Source organism: Carlito syrichta, unplaced genomic scaffold (assembly GCF_000164805.1).
Source record: "Carlito syrichta isolate Samal-C Ts95f unplaced genomic scaffold, Tarsius_syrichta-2.0.1 Scaffold309854, whole genome shotgun sequence".
Lineage (NCBI taxonomy): Eukaryota > Metazoa > Chordata > Mammalia > Primates > Tarsiidae > Carlito > Carlito syrichta.
The window spans coordinates 1,430,508-1,453,738 of NW_007253950.1; the positions used below are offsets into that span (position 1 = coordinate 1,430,508).

The 23,231-nt window shown below is 52.7% G+C and overlaps 1 protein-coding gene across 1 annotated transcript in view; it reads right to left on the bottom strand.

Moving 5' to 3' along the window:
• NLRC5 (NLR family CARD domain containing 5) overlaps positions 1-23,231 on the bottom strand; it is a 62,413-nt gene that overhangs the window by 2,075 nt on the left and 37,107 nt on the right. The window contains exons 25-45 of the mRNA XM_008068037.1: positions 23,074-23,136; positions 22,670-22,753; positions 20,126-20,209; positions 19,270-19,359; positions 18,899-18,964; positions 17,029-17,112; positions 16,861-16,944; positions 13,403-13,489; positions 12,313-12,396; positions 11,496-11,579; positions 11,154-11,246; positions 8,744-8,827; positions 8,099-8,182; positions 5,422-5,505; positions 3,990-4,073; positions 3,519-3,602; positions 3,144-3,227; positions 2,931-3,008; positions 2,114-2,197; positions 1,956-2,027; positions 1,626-1,709 (exon numbers count right to left, since the gene is read on the bottom strand). Coding sequence (XP_008066228.1) covers positions 1,626-1,709; positions 1,956-2,027; positions 2,114-2,197; positions 2,931-3,008; positions 3,144-3,227; positions 3,519-3,602; positions 3,990-4,073; positions 5,422-5,505; positions 8,099-8,182; positions 8,744-8,827; positions 11,154-11,246; positions 11,496-11,579; positions 12,313-12,396; positions 13,403-13,489; positions 16,861-16,944; positions 17,029-17,112; positions 18,899-18,964; positions 19,270-19,359; positions 20,126-20,209; positions 22,670-22,753; positions 23,074-23,136 — 1,725 coding nt within the window. The remainder of the gene's footprint in view (positions 1-1,625; positions 1,710-1,955; positions 2,028-2,113; positions 2,198-2,930; positions 3,009-3,143; positions 3,228-3,518; positions 3,603-3,989; positions 4,074-5,421; positions 5,506-8,098; positions 8,183-8,743; positions 8,828-11,153; positions 11,247-11,495; positions 11,580-12,312; positions 12,397-13,402; positions 13,490-16,860; positions 16,945-17,028; positions 17,113-18,898; positions 18,965-19,269; positions 19,360-20,125; positions 20,210-22,669; positions 22,754-23,073; positions 23,137-23,231) is intronic.

Below are 23,231 nucleotides of genomic sequence, written 5' to 3' on the forward strand. Positions count from 1 at the left end.
TGCAATCCACTCACCTCAGCCTCCCAAAGGCGCAGGATTACAGGCTAAGCCACCGAGCCCGGCTTATATTTTTCTTTAAATCCCCCCCTTTTTCTTACTTTAAGAAATTAATCTTTAAAAAGAAACATTTAATCACTGCTATCAATGGGAAGCCTGTGCCAAGGACCCCAAATAGAAGGTCGTTACAAGAACAAACACAGTGCAAACAATGATATTCACTTCTGGCTGGGACCTGTGTCCTTCCTAAGGGGCGGGGTCTGGGGCCTGCCCTGTTGGTTAAAAGGGAGAATTGCCACATCTGGTGTTAAAGATGACCCAAGACTTTCTCTTTGGCAAAGTGAAAGGAACTAAAACATGTAGGATGCAAAGAAGAAAAATAAAGAAATCATTTTTTAATCACTTGTGGCTTGTGCTTTAGGAAATAGCATTTTCGGGAAGAAGCATGAAGCTGGGTGTGGTGGCTCACACCTGTGATCCCAGCACTTTGAGAGGCTGAGACAGGAGGATTACTTGAATCTAGGAGTCTGAGACCAGCCTGGACAACAGAGTAAGGCCTCATCTCTACAAAAATTAAAATAAAGCATCTGGGCATGGTGGCACACGCCTATAGTCCCAGCTACTCAGGAGGCTGAAACAGAAGGATCTCCTGGGCCCAGGAAGTCCAGGCTGTGGTGAGTTGTGATCATGCCACTGCCCTCCAACCTGGGCTTCAGAGTGAGACCCCATCTCTCTTAAAAATAAAATAAAACGAGGCTCGGCGTGGTGGCTCATGCCTGTAATTCCAGCACTTCGGGAGACGGAAGCAAGAGGTTTGCCTGAGCTCAGGGGCTCAAGACCAACCTGAGCCACATGGCGAGACCTCATCTCTACAATAAATCAAAAAATTAGCTGGGTGTGATGGCGCATGCCTGTGGTTCCAGCTATTGGAAGGCTGAGGCAGAAGGATTGCCTGAGCCCAGCAGGTCGAGGCTGTGGTGGTAGTGAGCAGAGGGCCACTGCACTCCAGCCTGGGAGACAGAGTGAGACTCCAACTCAAATAAAATAAAATGAAAAAAAGTAAATAGCATTTTCTTCCATTCCGAAATTAGGGCCCCAGGCTAGTTCTAGCAGTCTAATTTGCCCATGAGGCAGTGTTGCAATGCCCCAGGGTCTGAGGGACTCTGATTGCTAAGAGGGACCTGGGTGCAGCCCATGGGCAGGTCCAGGACGGGTGCCCACTGGCTCCAGCCACTCTTCACTACCGACAGTGGCTTAGAAGCGGAGGCTTGGTCATTCAGACATGGCTGCCCAAGCATGGTCACCCAAGCAAGAGAGCAAGGTGCTCTCTCCAGCAGCCTCCAGAGGAAAGGTGAGGCAAAGGACCTTAGAGACCATCTGGCCCTCCGCCCCCTGGCCACTTTACAGGTGGGAGTCAGGAAGGAGGGACTGAACGGCTTTGCCCGACATCACCCGCAGCTCAAGTGTTAAAACGTTCAGAGGAGGCTTGGGCAAGAATGATCCACCTCGCTTATAGAGCAAGGCTAGGTCAGAGGCGCTCAGGGGTAACCCAGGCCACACGGTGGGCTGGGCCACCCCTCCCCCCACTGGCATGGCTCTCCCAGCCCAGGGCTCATCCGGTCACTCACAAGATAACTTCCAGCGCTGGGCAGAGTGTGAAGCCGGTGGCGAGGGACTTCGCAGTCTGGTTGTCAATCTTACAGAAAACCAGGCTGGGGTGGACAAGGGAGAGGGTGGAGGGCGTCTGAGTTGGGGGCACCCGGCAGTCCCCTTCTCCTGAGTCAGAGCAGGAGGGAGCCGAGTGGCCAGGGCCTGGAGCTCTGGGCAAGTGCTCCTTTCCTGCCCCCACCGTGCCTGAGGTTCTGTCACTTCAAAAGCCTCCGCCGGGGTGTCAGGCTCCCCAGAGAAGGGTTGCCCCCACCCACTGCAGGCCCAGCCAGTCATGGGAGGCTACTTACTCCATGTGTCTGAGCAGCGGAAACCCCTTACAGAAATGTAGGACCCCTTTGGCCAGGCTGTTCTCTGCCAAGCTGCAGGGCAGGGGAGACACCTGTGAGGGGAGCCACCAGACCCCCCTTGGCCTGTCCCCTCTCCAGGCTGGGCGGCCCCTCCTCACCTGATCTCCTCCACACGTGGGCATCCATCCAGGGCCTGGCCCAGGCTCAGGGCCCCCTCTGGGCCCAGGTGACTGGATGGCAGGCTAGGGACAGGGGAGGGGGTGAGAGGAGGCTGGGGGACTCGCTGTGTGGCTTGGGGTCTTCCCAGAGCCCCCTCCCTCAGCCTTTTCTCAGGCTGCAACATCAGGCTGAAACGCTGCCTGGGCGAGTGATGCCCCAGGCCCCTTCCCCCTCTACTCAGGACACCGGTGGGCATCCAGGGCCCTGGCCTTGGGGTCTGGGATCCCAAAGCCAAGGCCTGCTCCTCTGTGTATTAGTAAGTTGAGATTCCCCCTCCTCCTCTGGCCTGCATTCCCTGGCCTGGAAAAGGGCACATGAGAACCCCAGCCCCGGGGCTCCAGGAGGCTCAAGTGGATTGAACTGTACAGTGCCACAGCCGTGGTGCTTGGTACTTTTCTGCCAGGAAGCCCGTGGCCAATATTTCTCGTTCACCCTTGGAGACTGGCTCACAGGGTGCACTGAGCTGAGGCCATTGCGCTTCTTTTGCAGATGAGGAGGCTGAGGCTCCGATGGGACGGGGGCTTGTCCAAGGGTACACAGGGGCCAGTGGCAGAGCCAGAAGTAGGCTGAGCCTCTGGGTTTCTCTGCCCCAGACATCAGAGGCAGAAGGAGCAGGAAGGAGGGGGCAGCTAGCCCAGCGCATGCCACAGTGTGACCTCGGGCAGGGCAGTTCAACCAATGGGGCCTTGCTGCCCACTGGCTCCAAGGACCCTCTCCCTGCCAGCCCTGCATGCACTGTGGGCAGGGGGCACTCACTGCAGGACCCTCAGGTGCTGGGGCAGCCCCTGAGCCAGCCCCAGGGCCATGGGGTCTCCCAGGGTGTTGTAGCCAAGCCTGAAAGAGAAGGGGAATGATTGTGAATGCTGGGCTGGCCTCTCAGGGCCCCCGCCCCACCTTGCCCACTGGGGGCGAGGAGGACCAGGTAGGCCCACAGGGAGAGAGTCAGAGGCCACCTGGGCAGATACTCACATCAGCTCCTCCAGGCACCCGCAAAGAATGAGAGACTCCGCCAAGTGTGCTCCCCCGGCTGGGCCAATGCTATTCCTTGAGAGGCTATGGGAGGTGGCGGTATCAGGTCCTCTGACTCCCTTCTCCCCCCACCTGCCACATCAGCTGGAGCTGCCACCCCTGCTGCAGGGAACCCCAGAAAGAAGCCCCACCACACACCTTCCCAGCCGATGAGCAGGGGCCAGGGTGGTTTAAGGTCCCATTGTCAGAGCCCACTGCCTGGACACTGAGATGGGGACAGGGAGAGTCTACAGTGCTGGCCTGAGCCAGGGAACAGAGTCTCCTAGGACCAGGGGGTGGCCCTCGTGGACACCTCTCAGCGGTCAGGCTACTCACTCTATCTTCCTGAGCCCGGGCAACCCTGGCAGGATGGTAGCTATGCTCTGAGCACCGGCGTCTCCAATCTGGTTGTGGTTCAAGCTTAGAGAGAGAACAGATTCCTCAGCCTTTACCATCTGGTCTTGTCCACACCACCTCCCAGAACAGAAGAGGAGGCTGACGTCCCAAGAGGCCCTCAGCTCACACGGAGAGAGCCCCATCACCCCATGGTGGGTGAGGGTTCCCGACCCTTGTTTTTTGTTTAGGATGTTCCCCTAGTTGTCTGACTGAAATCCTTCTCACTGCAATTGACACCCTTATATCCTGTCTTTGGGTCTACCAAGGGTCTAGGCCTGTGTTGGATTATACAGGGTAGAAGTGGGTGCCGGGGATGAGATGAAGAGGCGAAGACTGCACTTAAGTAGCCCTTGCTTTGTCATCTGTTCCTGCCAAAGTTGTTTTGGGTCTGGGAGAGGACAGGCAACTCACTCCAGCTCCTCCAAGGTGGTGACAGCTCTGAGAGCCTCAGAAAGGTAGTAGCAGTCGACAGCAGTGATGCTGTTCCCGCTCAGTCTGGAAAAACAGGAACCAAAGGACTCAGATGTTTAAAGGCCTTTTAGGAGGTGCAGTGCTAATAATGCTACAGTTTGCAAAACACATCCAGGAACACATATGCCAGTCACAAAACTTTTGGGAGTGAGGGGGTGGTGAGCAGGGTGGAATGAAAACCAGAGCCTAGCGGTGAGGCGTGACTGGCCAGGACTCACAGGGACTGCAGGCTGGGTGAAGGGAAGCCACAGCCCCTGCCTGGGAGCCCCTGCCTGGGAGTAGGCTCTCCGTTTTCCAGCGTGGCAGGGTTTGCCCCAGCCTCTGTGTGTGGGCCCTCCAGGCCAGCCCGCTGAATGCCAATTTCATGTGGGTTTCACATTCAGGCAAATCAATTCCCTCAGGGCATATCATGCCGTCTTCTATGCAAATAATAGGCTTTCCCTTCACCCAGTGTGGTCTTTCCTGCGCTCCAACCTTGTTCTTTCCTCTGTGAGTGGGGAAAACTAACACAGAACAAAACAGCAGGGGCAGACAATCTAGTCCCTTGTGAGGTATTTTTCTAAGGGTTATTTTTTCTTTGGTTTGCAAATTAAATTTTAGTGAACTGCTTTTCAGTAAACTAATTTCGAGTGAAATGGTCCGATACAACATGCCCTCCTGAACTCTCTATTCTGCCAGGGGAGGGGGAGGTGGGAGTACAGGGAAGGGGGGCTTGGATATAAACAAAGCAGTGCTTTGTGTCGCTGCTTGGATTTGTTTTTAGTCACCATATTTCATAATTGCTTGTCCTAGTGGGCAGGGAGTGAAATCGTAAAAGGAATCTAAAGGCTGCCAGATCTGAGTCTAGACTACCTCACTGCTCAGTGCGGTATGTGGCCCCGGAATTGGTATCACCTGCAGAATCTGGGCACAGTGGCTCAAGTCTGTAGTCCCAGCTACTTGAGAGGCTGAGGCTGGAGGATCACTTGAGCCCAGGAGTTTGAGGCTGCAGTGAGTTATGATGGTGCCTGTAAATAGCCACTGCACTCCAGCCTGGGCAACATAGCGAGACCCATCTCAAAAAAAAAAAAAGGATCTAGGCAGAATTCCAGACCTGTGGAATCAGAATGATCATTTGAATATGAAACCAGGGTGAGTTGTGTGCACATGAAGGGTTGTTCCAGGACATGGGCCTAACGCCTTCAGGTCACATTCGTAACCAGGAGGAAGCTGCTGGCATCAGAAAGCAAGAGCAGGGGGCACCACCTAAAGGCCAGGATGGGCCTAGGAGGAGCCCCAGCAGGTCTGCAGGAGGTGCCCTCAGGGCTTCCCCGAGGGTGGTCCCAGTAAGCTGGGGCATGTGTCCCCACTCATTCCCACAGGGGTCACTCACCGGAGGCTCTGCAGGAGGATCATGTGACTTAGTCCTTGGGTGAGCAAGGCCAAGGTGGAGCCGCCGAGCTTAAGGTGACTGAGGCTGGAGAAGAGGAGGTATCACTGGGCTGGGGTTCCAGGAGCAGGTGGAGACCCCGTGCAGACCAGGGTTCTGCTTAGCATGCCCAGGGACCCCTGAGACAGCCCCTACATCCACACAGTGCCAAAGCAATACGAAACAAACTGCACTGGGAGACCCAGAGGCTATTCCTCTGCATGATAACTGAGGCCACGTGGGCAGGTTCAGAGTCAATATTCCGAATCACACTGGACCCAAAATAATAGCCAATAATGATCACATATGGAACATATGATATGGAGCCAGACATAGGCTTGGGGCCATCTGGAAAGGTGGGTCTATCATCCCATTTTACAGGTGAGGAACACCAAGGCTCAGAGAGTTAGAAAGCTTGTTCAAGGTCACACACAGAAAGTGGCAGCTTCAGGAGCAGAACCCAAGGCTGTCGGACTCCCATTCCCAGGCCCCAGCCACGTGCTACCTATGGGATCACACTCCTAAGGGCTCTAGCCTGAGCAGGAGAGGGGAGTATCAACAACCACAGCTGACACTTGTAGAGTGAGAACTCTGTATAGGGCTGTGCACTAAGAATGTAACATGTACATCTCATTTAATCTTCACAACATCCCCAGGAGGTAGAGACCCCTCTTATTATCAAAGTTCAGAGGAGGAGACCAAAGCACAGAGACATTGAGGGCCCTGCACAAACTCACACATTACAGGTGGAACCAGTCAATTCTCCTGGCTGGCCTAAGAACAGGAGGGTTTCTGGAGGGTTTCCGCATGTGGGACTTCCTGCCCTAAAACCGTGAAAGCCCCAGGGGAACCAGCGACAGTCAGTTATCCTCCCAAGAGTTGCCCCAGGCAGTGAGGCTCCTAATCAGGCTGGCCCCACTCATTCCATCGCAGGTGGATGTCTGGAAGGTGCTGGCTGGGCTTGAGGGGGGCGGCCTGTGGGAGGTGACCCTTGGAAATGACAGATCTGAAACTGGAAGAAACCTCTAGGCACTGGGAAGCCATCCCCTTCCTTCCGACAGGGAAGATAGCATTATGCCCACTCCATAGATAGGGTAACAGAGACAGCAAGAGAAGTGGAGCAACTCTAAGTGCCTCCATTCAGAGGCACTCCACCAGGCTGTGAGTGTGGTGGGGGCATGGGTACATACGTCCTGTTCTCTGAGGCACCACCGGCTCCCAGTGCCAGGCGTCCAGGTCAATACATGCTGGTCAATTGCATGAATGAGCCAGCGAATGATCTCACTGGGCTCCAACCTCCCAAATCAAAACCTCCAGGAGGCTGAGCTGGGGTGCAGGCACATGGGGGTGGGGGGCAAAGGACAGACTCGTGGGAAGGCAGGAGGGTCCTGTGGTCGCAGGTCTCGCTAGCCACCCACCCTTCCCCCAAACTGACCTCTCCCCAGGACAAGCCAAGAGGGACAAAGGGGAAGAATTTCACTGCTAAGGGACAAAAAGGCAAAAGTCTACTTTTAAGCCGCATTCGACACGCATGTAGGAAAAAATCTGGAGAAAAATTCACAAACTGTTCACAGAAGTTTCCTCAGGGGGTATCATCTCCAGGGAATTTCATGGTCTTTGTTACATATTTCTAGAATGATGGAACTTTTTATAGCCAGTGTGTATTTTTGGTCATCAGAAAAACTTAGAGATTAAAAGCAGAAATGATCCTGTTAAATTTTCTGTCTAGATACTGTTTAAGCAGGACTCTGTGTAAGATGGGGATCTGTCTTGTAGGACCGAAGCTGTAGTTGCCGTATCTAAGAGTTTGGTGACTCCAAATTAAGGGGGAGAGCAAACGTTGCCAGTTACTAAGGAAACAGCTGTGGCCAAATGGCAGTGGACATGTGGGGTTTTTCTGCTGAGTCAGTTTCCCCTTCTTCTGTTAATAGCACTTTGAAACACCACCCCTGTAAGTCTAGATGACAGGGTGGGCGTGGGACCTGGATCTGGCCATCGAGATTATTTCGTGCTCAGAGCCACAGTGGTTGCTTTAGGGATGGCTATGATCCAAGCTAGTCCAGTGACACTCGATCTAGGGCCTTTTCTTGTCATCACAGGGAGAATGGAACGGAACTCCCTTTCCACTAGTAGGCAGGGACAGCCAGTCTGAGAAGGAAGCCGAGGTGCACAGGGAAAGAGAGAGAGTGAGATCGTGAGAGAGCGAGAGTGAGAGTGAGAGACAGAGCCTGACAAATATAGAATTCCTGGATCCAGCCATGCCTGAAGTCAGATGCCTTGTAATTTTCCAGGACATCAGCTAATGCATTCCTGCTTCGGGTTGGTTTGAGTTGTGTGTTGTTTCCTACGGCCAAGCACCTTGCTGGCACTCAGAGCCAGGTGAGGAAGTAAAAGGTCGTGGGAGGGCATTTAGCTCACCTGTGTCCCTAGGCATGCTCCCCACTGCCCCCACTGACACCATGCGTCACCACCACCACTCACCCCTTCCCCACTAACCACCGTCATCACTTACTCCTTACTTCCCCCATTAATTGCCACCATCATTCACGCCCCTTCCCCATTCACCACCACCACCCTACTTCCCCATTAACCTCGATCCCCACTGGCCCACCCCTCCCCATGAACCACCACCGCCACTTACTCGAGCCTCTTCAGCCTGCACTTTCCTTCAAGGGCCCCCATCAGTGCCTTGGTGCCCTCCTGGCAGAACGTATTGTTGGACAAGCTGCGGGGACCAAGCAGAGGTGAGGGTTAGGCAAGCTTGTCCCGTCCCAGAGCTGAGCTAGCTTGTCAGCTCCCCCTCCCCCTCCATCCCCCAGAGACCCACTCTGGGTCTGCAGATCCTAGGCCATCCTTGTTGTCCAGGCTCCACGGGGCATTCCTGGCCCCAAGGGTCAGGCTGTGGGGTTCCCACATGATAGCTACCGCTGGCCCGGCTGAGAAAGGATGGCCCAGATGAAGGCTGCAGAGAGGAAGCCGGGGACGAGGGACACACATGCAGTCATCCTTCTATCCCCCTGTCCTCTCCATACCCTGACACTCACCGGGCAAGGATCATGAGCCCCATTTAACAGATGAGGCAAGCAGAGCCCTAGAGGAACAGCCATGCCAGAGTCCCTCTGTGAGTCAGGGGCAAAGTTGAGTCCAAAACCACAGTGCCCAGCTCCCCGGCCACACCCAGAATTTCAGGACTTCATGAGGGGGCAAAATAAGAAGCTGAAGTCCCATTGTCCACCTTGCCCCCAGCTGGGCAATCCCTCCCAGGAGCCTCTGCTCTGCGACTCACTCCAGCTCCTCCAGGTGGTGGCACTGGCCCAGACCGGATGCCAGGTGGATGAGGCCCTCGGGGCTCACACAGCTGGAGGTCAGCCTGGTGGGGGTCAAAGGGCAGCGGGTCAGGGAGGACCCCTGGGTCTCGTGAGCTCTGAATGCTGGTGGCAGAGGGCAAGGACGTGAGGTGAGGACATGGCTCCCGGGGACAGTGGGCGGGGGCCTCCTGCCCTTCGTAAATCTCTTCCTCCATGGACTCATTAAGCCAAGATAGAGCTTAGAGGTGGGTGCCTGGACAAGCTGAGTGTCCCCTAAACCACAGTCACTCAGGTGGTGACTTCACAACCTATGCCATATTAGGGACTGCTAAAATCTAGCTAGTTACTGTTGTTTACCACAAAGGCTGCATCTTTAAAGCAAGTATTATATTAGAGAGACATCAAAGATCACTCAGCCCCAGAGTTTCTTCTTGATGTCATTGGTTGGATAGAAAAAAAATTGGGGCCAGGTTCAGTGACTCAGCCTGTAATTCCAGCACTTTGGGAGACCAAGGTGAGTGGACTGCCCGAGTCTGTGGATTCGAGACCCACCTGGGCAAATTGGGGAAACCTCGTCTCTACAATAAATCAAAAAATTAGCTGGGTGTGGTAGCACGCGTCTGTGGCTCCAGCTACTTGGAAGGCTGAGGCGGAAGGATCGCCAGAGCCCAGCAGGTAGAGGCTGCCACTGCACTCCAGTCTGGGCAACAGAGTGAGACTCCAACTCAAAAAAAAAAAAAGGAAGAAAGAAAATTGGAAGTTAGGAAATATCCATTTTGCAACCATCATGCTGATAACTGATAATTCAGACAAGATTATCAGCAGAAGCTAAAATCCATGGGTGAAAGTTTGAGGAAGAATAGGATAGTTACATAGTCTTAAAATGTCTCCTCATGTGATGTGCGTTCATGACACTTTGCAAGTGGAGAGATCTGGCAGACACCACCTTCACTGGTCACCACAGTAAAAGTCACTGGCAAGGGGACATGTAGACACCCTGTGCCCTGATGCTGAACAACAGTGTCACTCGTGGGACGGTCCTGCCCAAAACGCAGACTCCACATCTAATCATCTGACAAACCCAAGTTGAAAGACACGGTGGAATAATGGCCCATGACTGTCAGAGCCGCTGCCATGAATGACAAAGAAGGGCTGAGGAAGGGGACTAAGCAGAGATGATGCAAAGCGTGGTGTGTGATGCCAGACTGGACCCAGGACTGGGGAAAAATGCAATAAACGACATTAATGGGCAACTGATCACACAGAAGTATACGCTGTTGTTAGATAATAGTAGTGTGTCACTGTTAAGTGTTCTGAATTTTATAATCTTGCTGGATTGTGGAATGTCCTTGTTTTTAGGAATTTCACTGAAATATTAAAGGGTAAAGGGCATGATTACAATTACTTTTGAATGGTTCAGAAAATGAGGGGGCGAGCGGAGGAGCAAACATGAAAAATATGAACAAAAGATGTGAAAAATATGGAAAAAAGGTGAGTTGGGGTAAATGGTAGATGGCAGTTCTTATGTCTTCTTGCAACTTTTTATTAGTTTGTAATTATTTTCTTTCTTTCTTTTTTTTTTTTTTGAGTTGGGTTCTTACTCTGTCACCCAGGCTGGAGTGCAGTGGCATGTTCATGGCTCACCAAAGCCTCAACCTCCTGGGCTCAGGCAATCTTTCTGCCTCAGCCTCCCAAGTAGCTGGGACTACAGGTGTGTGCCACCATGCCCGGCTAATTATCTTGATTTTTTTTTTTTTTTTTTTTGAGTTGGAGTCTTACTCTGTCATCCAGACTGGAGTCCGGCGATCCTTCTGCCTAAGCCTTCCAAGTAGCTGGAACTACAGGAGCACACTACCACGCCTGGCTAATTTTTGATTTTTTGTAGAGATGAGGTCTCGCCAAGTTGCCCAGGTGGGTCTCGAACCCGTGGGCTCAGGCAGTCCACTCACCTCAGCCTCCCAAAGGCGCGGGATTACAGGCTGAGCCACCGAGCCCGGCTTGATTTTTTTTTTTTTTAACAGAGACGAGGTCTGGCTATGTTGTCCAGGCTGGTTTTGAACTCCTGGGCTCAAGCGAAACAGGGAGCTGGAAATTCTCCCGCCTTGGCCTCCCCAAGTGCTAGGATTACAGGTGTGAGCACCTGGCCTGTAATTATTTTAAAAGTAAAGGGAAGAAAAACAAAGGAAGAGCATTGAAAAGGGAGCAACTTTCTCTTCATGAGGCTTGATGTTACTAAGGTCATGTCTATGACCATGAACCTAGAATATTGTCTCCAGGGCCACCTGTGTTTTCTGTCCACAGGGCAGAACACAAATCCCCAGAGCAAGGTAAGGGCGGTATCAGGAGGGCGGAGCCGCGAGGGACCTGAGCGACATCTTGTCTGCATACCGGAATTTCTTCAGCTCAGAGAGGGATGGCAGAAGGCTCTGAAGCAGCAGGGAGCTGGCATCTTCATCATCATAGAGGTTAACTTGGGACAAGCTGAAAGACCCAGGTACATTCCAGGAAATTTCAGGCCAGACACACCTCAGGGGCCACCCCATATGGAGCCAAGGAAGGAGAAAGAACCACCCAAGTGCTCCCCTGTGCCACCCAGGGCCCTCCCTCCACTGGCCCAGTGTGGTTCTCTCATGCACAGGGAAGCGAGAATGCCAGGTCACATGCGGCCTGGAGCGGGCGCTGGGTGACCCAGAGAACTCAGGGCCCCAGATGGTGTTTCCAGGTGCTAACCTGAGCTGCTTCAGCCTAGCACAAGTCTCCATCAGCCACCTGACCAGAAGGCTGTGGTGGGTCTCAAGGTCACAGTGAGCCAACCTGGAGGCAGACAGGGAGGTGGTGGTTTCTGAACACTGGATCTGAACACCTGATCCAGTATGCAGGATTCAGTCCCTGCTTGCAAGGAGCTTATGGTGTAGTGGTAAATAAATGTCCCACGATTTGTTATTCGCTTAGGAAAAGGAGGGTTCCCGATGGGGCAGTTGGTATGGTTGTGCAGGTTGTTCACTGTATAAGGGTACCCAGCTGAGGAGATGAGTTGGGGCGGAGAGCCAGCCATGCTCTATTCCCCAGAACATATAGGTGCAGGGCTGCATCCGCTCAACAGGGGTGACATTTTAATTTCCAAAACCGCACGTATGGATTGGAGTGCTGTGAATGCAGGCATCTAGAAGAGTGGACACCAGGAGGATCTGACAGTCTTGGGACTCGGGGGGCCTCCCTGAGGCAGTGGCATTTAAGCTGAGGCCCCAAGGATCAGGACAAGTTAGCTAGGTGAAGAAGGAGGAAGAGGGGAAGTGAGAAGAGAATATTCTGGTAGAAGGAACAGCCTGTACAAAAGTCCCAAAGTCATGAGAGCTGCTGGGGATGACGGGGGCTTGGGGTGGGAATGAGGAGCACAGAGAACAGGCTGGGCCAGGCCTCCTGGGTGAAGTCTTGGGACATCAGGGGCCTGTGAGTAGGGGTACGAGGAATATTGGTCAGAAGCAGCTGTGGGCCCTGCCCCCCCAGCACCATCCATGCCCTTGGGGCCTCAGGTGCTGGGTCCCACCTGAGGGCCACGGCCTCTGGGTTCTCTTCCTGACGAGGAAACTCCAGCCGGATGCAAAACTGCTGCTGCTGGGTCCTGGAGATGCTGAGGAGGGAGGGGCAGCCGGCGTGAGGCCCAGGCAGCTGTCCCTGGCAGGCCGAGCTGACCGCAGGGCTGCCGGGCTCCGACTCTGAGCTCCCAGGCCCCTCCTCCCCTGCCAGGGCCCTGCTTGGATGGAAAAGCAGCGGCTTCCCTACGTGTATTTGCCTTTTCAACAACTATAAGTGAATGAGTTGATGAGGCTTTTCAGACCATGACAGAAAGCCAATCGGAGGGGCAGTTCCAGAATGTTCTGAGGGAGCAAATCAAGGGACAAATGTGGTGGTGGAGGGGGAGGGCCCATGTCTGGGGGCTGCATTTGTACTCTGAGCTCACCGCCTTTACTTGGGTGTTCTCTTGTGGGGGTGCTCTCGGGAAGAGGGCTATAGGGGACGACAAAGTTTTCCAAGCGTCTCCTTGTCACTCTTGAGGACAGAAGGAAGGTGGGGCAGGGTGTGGGGCTGTGATGGCACATCAGACGACTCTCTGTGCTCCAGCTCTGGAAACTCTTCCACCCAGAGGAGGTGGAATTATACCCCTTTATTAGAGCGGGGGGCGGGGTGGAGGTCGGAATGGCTGAGGTGGGATCCAGTCATAGGTGAGTGGGATGCCAGTGCCTTTGCCTTAGCTACTCCATGGCATTCTGTCACAGAGCCAGGATGTGTGTGATTGCATCCATGGCCCTCTAGGCTCCATGGCCACCTCTAGGCCTCCGGTATGGACTCCCAGCCATGACTGCCTGGCTTCAACAGCCCTTGTCTTAAATCTGGGGATGCTGTCCTCTGACCTCGCAGCTTGGCTACTGCACAAGTCCTAACAAACACGTGTAGCCTCTCATGTACGCCCCAGGTATGTATGCCTTTCATGTATGTCCTGCCATCTTGGGGACATAGAGAACTTGCTGGTGACACAGCTACTACCCCATGGGATAAGATGAAGGATGGTCAGGGGAACGTCCCCAATGCCCATGAAAAGATGAAAAATTCCAAGAGGACCTCCTCCCTGGACTCACCTTATTTCAATGACATTGCCTGAGGCCTGGGCACAGATTTCCAGCAGGGAGATTACACTGGCTTTGCCCACCCACGGCTCCTCCACCCTGTCACAAAAGGGGATGGGAGGAGAAAGAGGGAAGGGCGTTAAGGGAGACTTAGAGGCTTTTTGCTTATTTTAAAACTACAAGCCTGGGCAACAGAGGAAGACCCGTCTCTACAAAAAATTAGCTGGGTATAGTGGCGCGCCCCTATAGTCTCAGCTACTTGGATCACCTACGCCCAGGAGGTCAAGGCTGCGGTGGACCATGATCCTGCCACTGCACTCCAGCCTGGGTGACAGAGTGAGACCCTGACTCAAAACAAAACAAATTATATAACTAGGCATAAGCATAAAAAATGAAATTAACATCACCCTTATTCCAACAAGTGCTGTTGCAACAATCCAAACAGAAAATGTTATTGTTTAAATGATATTTTTAGATTTTAAAAAAGGTCCACGTATTACATTGCAAAGATAAGGAAACAAAACTATAGAAAAACATGATCCCAATTCTGCATTTTAAAAAGAAAAAAAATGGCAAGAAAGAGGGAGGCAGAGAAATGAGGAAAATACATTCAATGTTTATGGTGGTTGTTTAGATCAGCAGTCCCCAACCTTTTTGGCATCAGGGACTGGTTTCGTGGGAGACAATTTTTCCATGAACTGAGGGGGAGGGGATGGTTTTGGAATGATTCAAGCGCATAATATTTATTGTACGCTTTATTTCTATTATTATTACATTGTAATGCATGATGAAATAGTTATACAACTCACCATAAAAAAAAGAGAGGCATGGATGGAAGCAATAAATAAAACAATGGGTGGGTCACACATAGACAAAAATAAGTGTCAGATTTTCACCAGACGCAGCTGTACAGTTAAAGTACATCAACTCACGTGCCACTCCCTGATAGGGTTTTAATATAAATCTGCAATTGATTTATTATGGTCTCTGGGCAAACCTCACCGCTCATGTGAATCTGCACTTGCAGCCACTCCCCAGTGCTAGCATCACCGCCTCAGCTCCACCTCAGATCACCCGACATTAGATTCTTATAAGGAGTGTGCAGCCTAGATCCCTCGCATGGGTAGTTCACAACAGGGTTCACACTCCTATGGGAATCTAATGTCCCCACTGATCTGACAGGAGACGGAGCTCAGGCAGTAATGTGAGCGATGGCGAGCAGCTGTGAATACAGATGACTACCCACCACTCACCTGGTTCCTGACGGGCCACAGAGTGGTCCCAGTTTGTGGCCCAGAGGTTGGAGACTCCCGGTTTAGACGACAGAATTCTCATGAGTAGTATTTATTGTATTTATTTGACTTTCTGTGTTTCCTAAACTTCTTACATTAATTTAGAAGCAGGAAAAAAGAGAGTTGTTTAAAGGATTCCTGCTTTAAAGTTATATTGAATTGTTTTAAAGCACTATTTTCTTCTTTACCCTTTTTGGATTCTCCTCAAATTTCTAAAATAAGTAGATATTAATTTGAGACCATGAAAAAATCTTATTTTAAAATGTCATTTTGGATGATTTAGCAATTTTGGATACATAACCCAAATCATGGAAAGCAGGGACCTGAAGAGAGATGTGTACACCAGTGTTCACAGCAGTGTTATCAAAATAGCCATGGGTAGGCGCAATCCAAGAGTCCATTGTGGGCAAATAGGGAAACTAAATGTGGCCTAACCATATAATGCAATACTATTCAGCCTTCAAAAGGAAGGACATTCTGACATGCTGCAACATAGATGACTGTGAGGACATTATGCCAAGTAAAATAAGCCAGTCACAGAAGGACAAATACTGTGTGACCCCACTTCTGTGAGATGTCTAAAGTAGGCAAATTCATAGAGACAGGAGATAGGCTGGTGGCAGCCAGGGACTGTGGGAGGAAGTCAGGGGTGTTGTTTCCTGGGTACATTCAGTTTTGCAAGATGAAAAGAGTTCTGGAGATTGGTTGCACAAAAATGTGAATGTACATAACACCACTGAACTGTTCACTTAACGATGGTTAGGATGGCAAGTTTTGTTAGGTGTATTTTTTTTTGTTAGAGTCTCACTCTATTGCCCAGACTGGAGTGCAGTGGCACACTCATGGCCGCCGCAGCCTCAACCTGCTGGGCTCAGGTGATCCTTCCACTCAGGCTTCCAAGTAGCTGGGACCACAGGCACGTGTCACCATGCCCAGATAATTTTTTTTTTTTTTTTTTTTTGAGTTGGAGTCTCACTCCGTCGCCCAGACTGGAGTACAGTGGCCGCTCCCGGCCACCGCAGTCTCGACCTGCTGGGCTCCGGCGATCCTTCCGCCTCAGCCTTCCAAGTAGCCAGAACTACAGGCACGCACTACCACGCCTGGTTAATTTTTGATTTATTGTAGAGATGAGGTCTCACCAAGTTGCCCAGGTGGGTCTCGAACCCATGGGCTCAGGCAATCCACTCACCTCAGCCTCCCAAAGCGCTGGGATTACAGGCTGAGCCACCAAGCCTGGTTGATAATTTTTAAATACTTAGAAAAAGATCAAAATTAAGAGGAATAATTTTTTTTAAACTCATGTTCCCATTACCTGGGTTTGGCAATTGTTCATATTTTCCATATGTGCTTCATATTTTTATCTTTTTGACTGAAGTATTTTTAAGTAGTTATAGACCTCCTTAATATCATTCCTAAATATTTCACCATGAATCTCCAAAAATAAGAACATTTTCTACATAATCCCAGTTCGGTTAGGACACCCAAGAGTGCACTCCAATCTGAGTGACAGAATGAGACTCCAACTCAAAACAAAAACAAAACCAGAAATTATCATGGTGAACAAACAAACATGATATTGGTTTTATGTTAATTTTTCTTTCAGGAGTCGGAGTCTCACTCTGTCACCCAAGCTGGAAGGTCGTGTCATGATCATGGCTCACCACAGCCTCAACCTCTTGGGCTCAGTCAATCCTACTGCCTCAGCCTCCCAAGTAGCTGGAACTACAGGTGCACACCACCATGCCTGGCTCATTTAAAAAACATTTTGTAGAGATGAGGTCTCGCTATGGTGCCCAGGCTGGACATGAACTCCTGGGCTCAAGCAATCCTCCTGCCTCAGCCTCCCAAAGAGCTAGGATTGCAGGTGTGAGCCACTGAGCCAGACAGTTTTATGTTATTTTTGTCCTCAGTTGGATATTCTGTGGAGCTTCCTTCCTTCCTTCCCTTCCTCCCTTAAATTCCCAAACACAGGCCCCATCCTGGAGAGGGACAGCTTTTCTGTACGCCTTGGGAAGTCTCTGGGACAGATGGACAGGGTCCTTTCTGGGTCCAGGTGGCAAGGGTTTTGGGTGCAGAAAATGGCTGGGGCCATTACTGGGGGGACCCCACACCCCAGTATCTGCCCCTGCCCCTCATTCATGCCATGGCCCCCTCTAGGGTCAGGGAGGAAGGAGATACCTGAGGCTGAGCTGTCCTGTGGGTCGCCGCACCAGCCTCAGGAGGACGGTCAGCTGCTCCTGGTCCAGGCAGCACTGGGTCAGTCTGGGGACAGAGGTCAGTCGTGGGTGGCTCTGGCAGGGTGTCCCCACCCCTCAGCTGTCCCCGTGGGCTGGGCTGGGCACTCACGTGAGCTCTGTCAGCTGGAGGGACTGGCTCAGGATGGTGGCCAGTCTGGGCACCTGCTGTAGACTGAAACTGCACTCACTCAGCCTGAGGGAAGAGGACAGGGGCAGAGCCTGGTGAGGCCTCTGGGTGCCACTGCCCTGCTTCCTCCCAACCTCCCGGAGGGCCTATGGGCAAAGACCTGGAGCAGGGCCCGAGAAAGGTCACAGATGCCACTCATGTCCTGGAAGCCTCCTGTCCTTTTGGGGAGAGCCCCCTCCCCCAAGAAATGTCAGGAGGAAGTTGCTCATGGGACCCCAACTCCACGCCAGGCATTGCGCCAGCCTCAGGGGCACAGGGTACCTGCCTCTCGTGTAATTCTCACAGCATTAGTTACAGGCAGGGAAACTGACAGACTCAAGGACACACAACTGGTGAGAAGGGCAGACCAAATTGGGCTTCCATGCAGGTGGGTATGACTGGGGACCCCATGCCGTGACTGCTCCCTTCCTCTCCAGGTCTGCTCCCTTGGAAGGGAGGTGGGGCTGGATCCTCACCATGCCTGCCCTCCACCCTGGGTGGCCAGCAGACAGTCGGGCCAAAAGGTCAAGCAGAACCACAAGGCAGCTCGCTCTGATGGGCCAGGGCTGCTGCAGGCTTCCAGAGGGCCAGCATTTGGGCTGGGTCTTAAAGGGGTGCGAGAATTTGGTCTCAGAAAAGGCAAAGAAGAGACCGTCCGGCTGAGCACACAGAGGCTGGGCAGCTCCACTAGCAGGGTGTGTTCCAGAACAAACAGTGAAGGTCCCTTGTGGCTGTAGTGTATGTGTGTTGCATGTATGTGGAGTGTGGTGTGTGTGTGGTATGTAGTGTATGGTATGTATGTGGTGTGTGTGTGGTATGTGTGTGTGTGGTGTATGTGATGCTTGTGTGTGTGGTATGTGTGTATGTGTGGTGTGTGTCTGGGTGTGTGCAGTATATAGTATATGGTTTTGTGTGTGATGTGTATGTGGTATGTGTGTAGTATGTGGCATGCATGTGTGTCTGGTGTCTGTGGTATGTATGTGGTGTGGGGTGTGGGCATGGTATATATGTGGTGTGCGAGGCATGTGTGTAGAGTGTGTGTGTGTGGTGTGGTGTTGGGGGTAGAGAACACAGCAGGAGGTGACAGCTGGATCAGACTGTGAGGGAGAAGACCAGGCTAAGGAATTTCAACTTTATCCAGGGGGCAATGGGAGCCATGGAAGGGCTTAGAGCAGGAGAGTGGTGAAGTCAGGTGTGTGTGTTGTGAAGATGCTTCTGGGGCTGTGGGGTGAATGGATTGGAAAAGGCCTGTCCAGAGGTAGGGGACCCGTTCAGAGGCCATGCTCACAGATGAAGTCAGATACATAGAGGAACTGGCTCAAGGCAGTGGCAGTGAGGTGGAGAGAGAGACAGAGGTAAGGGGCAGTAATAGCTGATTTAGCGCTGTGAGGAGCCAGGTCCCTTCCAGCACTTTGTAACTCATTTAATCCTCACAATAGCCCCGAAGGGTAGGTTGTACTATTATTCTATTTTCAGCCGAGGAACTGAAACAAAGAGAGGTTCAGTGACTTGTCCAGAGTCACAGGGCTGGTACGTGGCACAGTGGGGACTTACTCTCAGGTGGCTCCCGAATCTTAACCACGACACTCGGAAGCCTCAAGACTTACAGCTAGGACGTGGCTAAGGCTCAAGTGCAGTACAAGAACCTGCCTGAGACTGGAGGCCTGGGGGAGGGGGTGACCTGGGGGACCAAAGCCAAGCTTGAGGCAGGCTGACCCCTGGAGGAGAGGGCCCGGTGAAAAAGGAGGCACGGAGGCCGCCACAGGCCCAGCTTCCCCCCCGCCCCCGTCCCCATCACCCCACCAGGGATTACCTGAGTGTCTTCCCATCCTCCTCCTCTTTGGAGAAGTGAATCCAGAAGCTCTGCTCAGAGCCCAGGCTGAGGAGAGAGAGGCGTGTCAGTGTCCTAGCAGCCAGGGGACATGAGGGGGGACAGGGACAGGGAGGGCGGAAGCCACAGAAGGACCACACTCTTGTGGTCCCCAAACTCATCTTGTGAGATTGGGAATACCCAGCCCTCCCCACCCCCATGACCTCCCTGGTCCCCGTGGCACCCGGGTATCGGGGATGGAAACGGTGATCCCATGTTCAGGAACCCCGAGACTCAGAGAGAGGTGGGGTGGTGGGGACCACAAAGTGAGAGTCTTGCTTCCCCACACAGCAGAGGTGCTGACATCGCCTTACTTCACCAAGGCCTCCCGGACACGTGGACAGGAGGGCAGGGTCTCCACAAGGTACAGGGCACTCTCCTGAGAGATGCTGTTGTGACTCAGACTAGAAGAAAGGTGAGATTTGGGTGGGGTGGGGGGAGGCAGGACTTCCAGGGAGCCCGGTCCAGCCCCTCATCTCCCCTCCAGCTGTCATTTCCGGGAAGAGAGGCCCCAGTGTCTAAGCATCCATTCTCCAGATGTAGACACTGAGGCTCAGAAGGGATACTATCCCCACACAGGCAGAGCTGGCACCAGAACCAGACCCTGCATTCTCAAAAGCGGCACTTGCTGCCCTTGTGGTCGCTGCCCTTGTGGTCGGGGACGGGTCCCAGAGTGTGAAGCTCTGTGGCCTAGCAACAGGTTATAACCTGGCTCTGGCTGTCAGTCTCCCGGGTCTCTGGGGAGCTCGTGCAAGCATGTGGATGACTTCCTAGGGCTCTTCCTCCTGATGCAGGACATCTCTATGCTTATGTCCCAAACTGGATCAGAAGAGCATCAGGGACAGGATGGACCGGGAGCTGGGGCAGCTCAGTGCTACATCAGCTTGTTAGGGGTGGATATCGTCTCTCTGTCCAGGGGTCAGCTTGACTGAAGGGGTACGTGGAGGGGCAGGTCTACCCTAGCCTCTCTGGGGTATCTGGTGCAGGTTCTACCCCTGGAGGGCCTGAGGGAAGTAAGGAAGGCCCCAAGGCCAGGGCAGGTCCAGGTAAGAATCACCCCCTTTCCCTCCCCAGTCCTTGTCCTCCAGGGATGCCCTCCGAAGAAGCCTGTTCATGCTCTTGGCCAGGAAGGTTTTCCTCCTTGCTTTCCTAAGGCTGCTTCCCACTTACTCAAGAGAACCGGAGATGGGCACCTGCGGTAGCCATTCCAAAAGGCATTTGAGCCCGCTATCACCTAGCAGGTTTGCTGAGAGGCTGCAAGAGGTAAGAAGTGATCACTGGTGGTCAGGTGTGTCTCCTTCACCAGTACCTGCTCCTCACAGTTGCTGTGGCCATGGCATCCACTGTCACTGCTCCTGGGCCCTATGCCACCCCTAGCCCCAGGCCCTACCATCATCACCACCACCATCACTACTATGACTCAATACCACTGTGCCCAGTGCCATCACCATTATCACCACCATCATTACCATCACAACTCAACACCACCATGCCCAGTACCCCACCACCACCATTATCGCCATGACTCAATACCACCTCGCCCAATACCACCACCACCACCCCCCTCACCATCACCATCGCTACCACCATTATCACCATGACTCAACACCACCTCACCCAGTACCACCACCACCACCACTACCAGACTCACCATCAACTCCCACGTTCCCCGCCCCCACCCCCTCCTCACAGCCCACCATTCCTCATCTTTCTTGCAACATCTGGTGGCTACTCCCAGGACATGTGGGCCTCTAGCAGGCTTTCGGGAGTTCCAGGAAAACCCATCAGCTTTTCCCACACCCTCAGCCTGTGTAGGTTGTTTAAGAGTAAATTCTGGAGAAAGACAAGTGTCTGGAGGAGGCATCGATCCTGAGATTCCTCCTTAACTTGGGAATGCTGTGTGGGAACCACCCTGGATCCCTTTCCACTTCCCTGCACTGTGGCGTCTGGGGTTTAGCTGCAGTTTCAGGAACAACAGTACCTGGTGCCCCAGAGTGTCTGATTTCCAACTCTGACTTTGATACTTTTGATGCTTATTTTGTCTTTTGCTGAGAAACTTTATTTAAAAATCTGTTTGTCTCATGAAGCCACTTAAAAAATAGTCTTTAAAATAAGAAACATGCCGGGCTCGGTGGCGCAGCCTGTAATCCCGCGCCTTGGGAGGCTGAGGTGAGTGGATTGCCTGAGCCCATGGGTTTGAGACCCGCCTGGGCAACTTGGCGAGACCTCATCTCTACAATAAAAAAAAAAAAAATCAGCCAGGCGTGGTAGCGCATGCCTGTAATTCCGGCTACTCGGAAGGCTGAGGTGGAAGGATCGCGGAGCCCAGCAGGTCGAGGCTGCGGTGGCCGGGAGCGGCCACTGCACTCCAGTCTGGGCGACAGAGTGAGACTCCAACTCAACAAAATAAAACTAAAACTAAAACTAAAAATAAAAATAAAATAAAATAAAATAAGAAACATACCCAGGCTCGGTGGCTCAGCCTATAATCTCGTGCCTTTGGGAGGCTGAGGTGAGTGGATTGCCTGAGCCTGCGGGTTCGAGACCTGCCTGGGCAGCGAGACCTCATCTCTACAATAAATCAAAAAAATCAGCCGGGTATGGTAAGCGCGCGCCTGTAGTTCCAGCTACTTGGAAGGCTGAGGCGGAAGGATTGCCGGAGCCCAGCAGGTCAAGGCTGCAGTGGCTGGGAGCGGCCACCGCACTCCAATCTGGGCGACAGAGTGAGACTCCAACTTCAACTCCAAAAAAAAAAAAAAAAAGAAACATTTTTCTCTACAATGAAAAAGACAAAAACTCAGACATATTGCATGTTCGTCTTTTTTTCAAATACATGATTTTCAGTGGCCATATTTCTCATCTTAGCTATGTCACAATGGTAATTGAAATGGTGTGGTAGTTTTGGTAGACAGCTCCTAGACTGGACTTCTAACAACTGTGAGCAAAACTGCATGACTTTGGGCAAGTTTGTAAATTCTCTGTGCCTCACCGATGTGAAAAATCAGAGTATCTAGGAATACTGGAAGAATAAAAAGAACATGCAAAATGCTTAGAATAGTAGAGAAAGACTGGGCGTGGTGGTTCACACCTATAATCCCAGCACTTTGGGAGGTCGAGGCGAGAGGATTGCTTGGAGCCAGACATTCAAGACCAGCCTGGGCAACATAGCAAGACCCCTTAAAAAAATAGAGAATAGTGGAGAAAGTGCTCAACAGGGATTAGCTATTACTATTTTTCCACTTGTGTGGGGGCTGCGCTATTTGGGCTGTGCAAATACTGCTACAAGACGAAACGAGACAAGAGCCCACAAGACCCCCCTCTGGCTGGCTCTGGGTCCCTCCACTGGCTGCCATTTGGTAACCCCTGCCAGGATAACAATGGAGCCTTTGTTGTGTCCCCAACTACCAGCAGAGCTTAAGGCTGAGGGGCTACCCCAGTCAGAGGCGCACACTGTGAAGCTAAGTTCTGCCATGGCGGGCATGGGTGTGGGAGAGAATGGGTACGAGAAGGGTTCAGGATGGGACCCAAAGTGCCAGGCATCCCTGAAAGCTGGCCCTGAAAGGTGTAGGTGGGCACAGGTGCACACACTGATGCTCACACCTCCTCCAGTGCCACCTGGGTGCGTGCTCCCATGCCCCTCTTCCTCCTCCTCCTCCTCCTCCTCTTCCTCTCCCGCCCCCTCCTTCTCTTCCTCCCTCCTCCTCCCCAACTTACTCTAGCTGGCTGAGCCCTTCACACTTGCTCAGCAACTGACACAGGGACTCCACATGCTCCTGGCTGAGGCTGCAGCCCGTGAGTCTGCCAGGCGGGGGATGGGGGAGATGAGCAAAGGATGGGGTGTCTGGCCGCTCAGAGCGCTCTGCCCTGGCTAGTCTGAGGTCCAGCCCCTGAACTCCTGGTGGACTCCACCCAAGATTGGGCACTCTGCAAATGTCCAAAATCCACAGGTCCCACCTGGACCCCTGTTGCTTCATGTTGGGCGAAGCCAAGTCCCCCTGCAGGGTCCTTCCGGGGCAGCATCTGGTGGTGGGCAGTCTACTTTGCTCTGGCCACCCAGGAGGCAGATTTCCTGGTCCCCCGAAGTCACTGGCTGCTTGGGCACATTTCGGGGAACTTACCCACAGCACACATCTTCCTGCTCCTGACTGGATCTGAAGTGCAGGGTCACATGGTGCAGGGACCTGGGGCAGATGGCACTGGGTCAGCACCCTTGGCCACAGCCCCAGGCATCCCCAGAGGCCGACAGCCCTCCTCCAGAAGCCCAGCCTGTGACTTG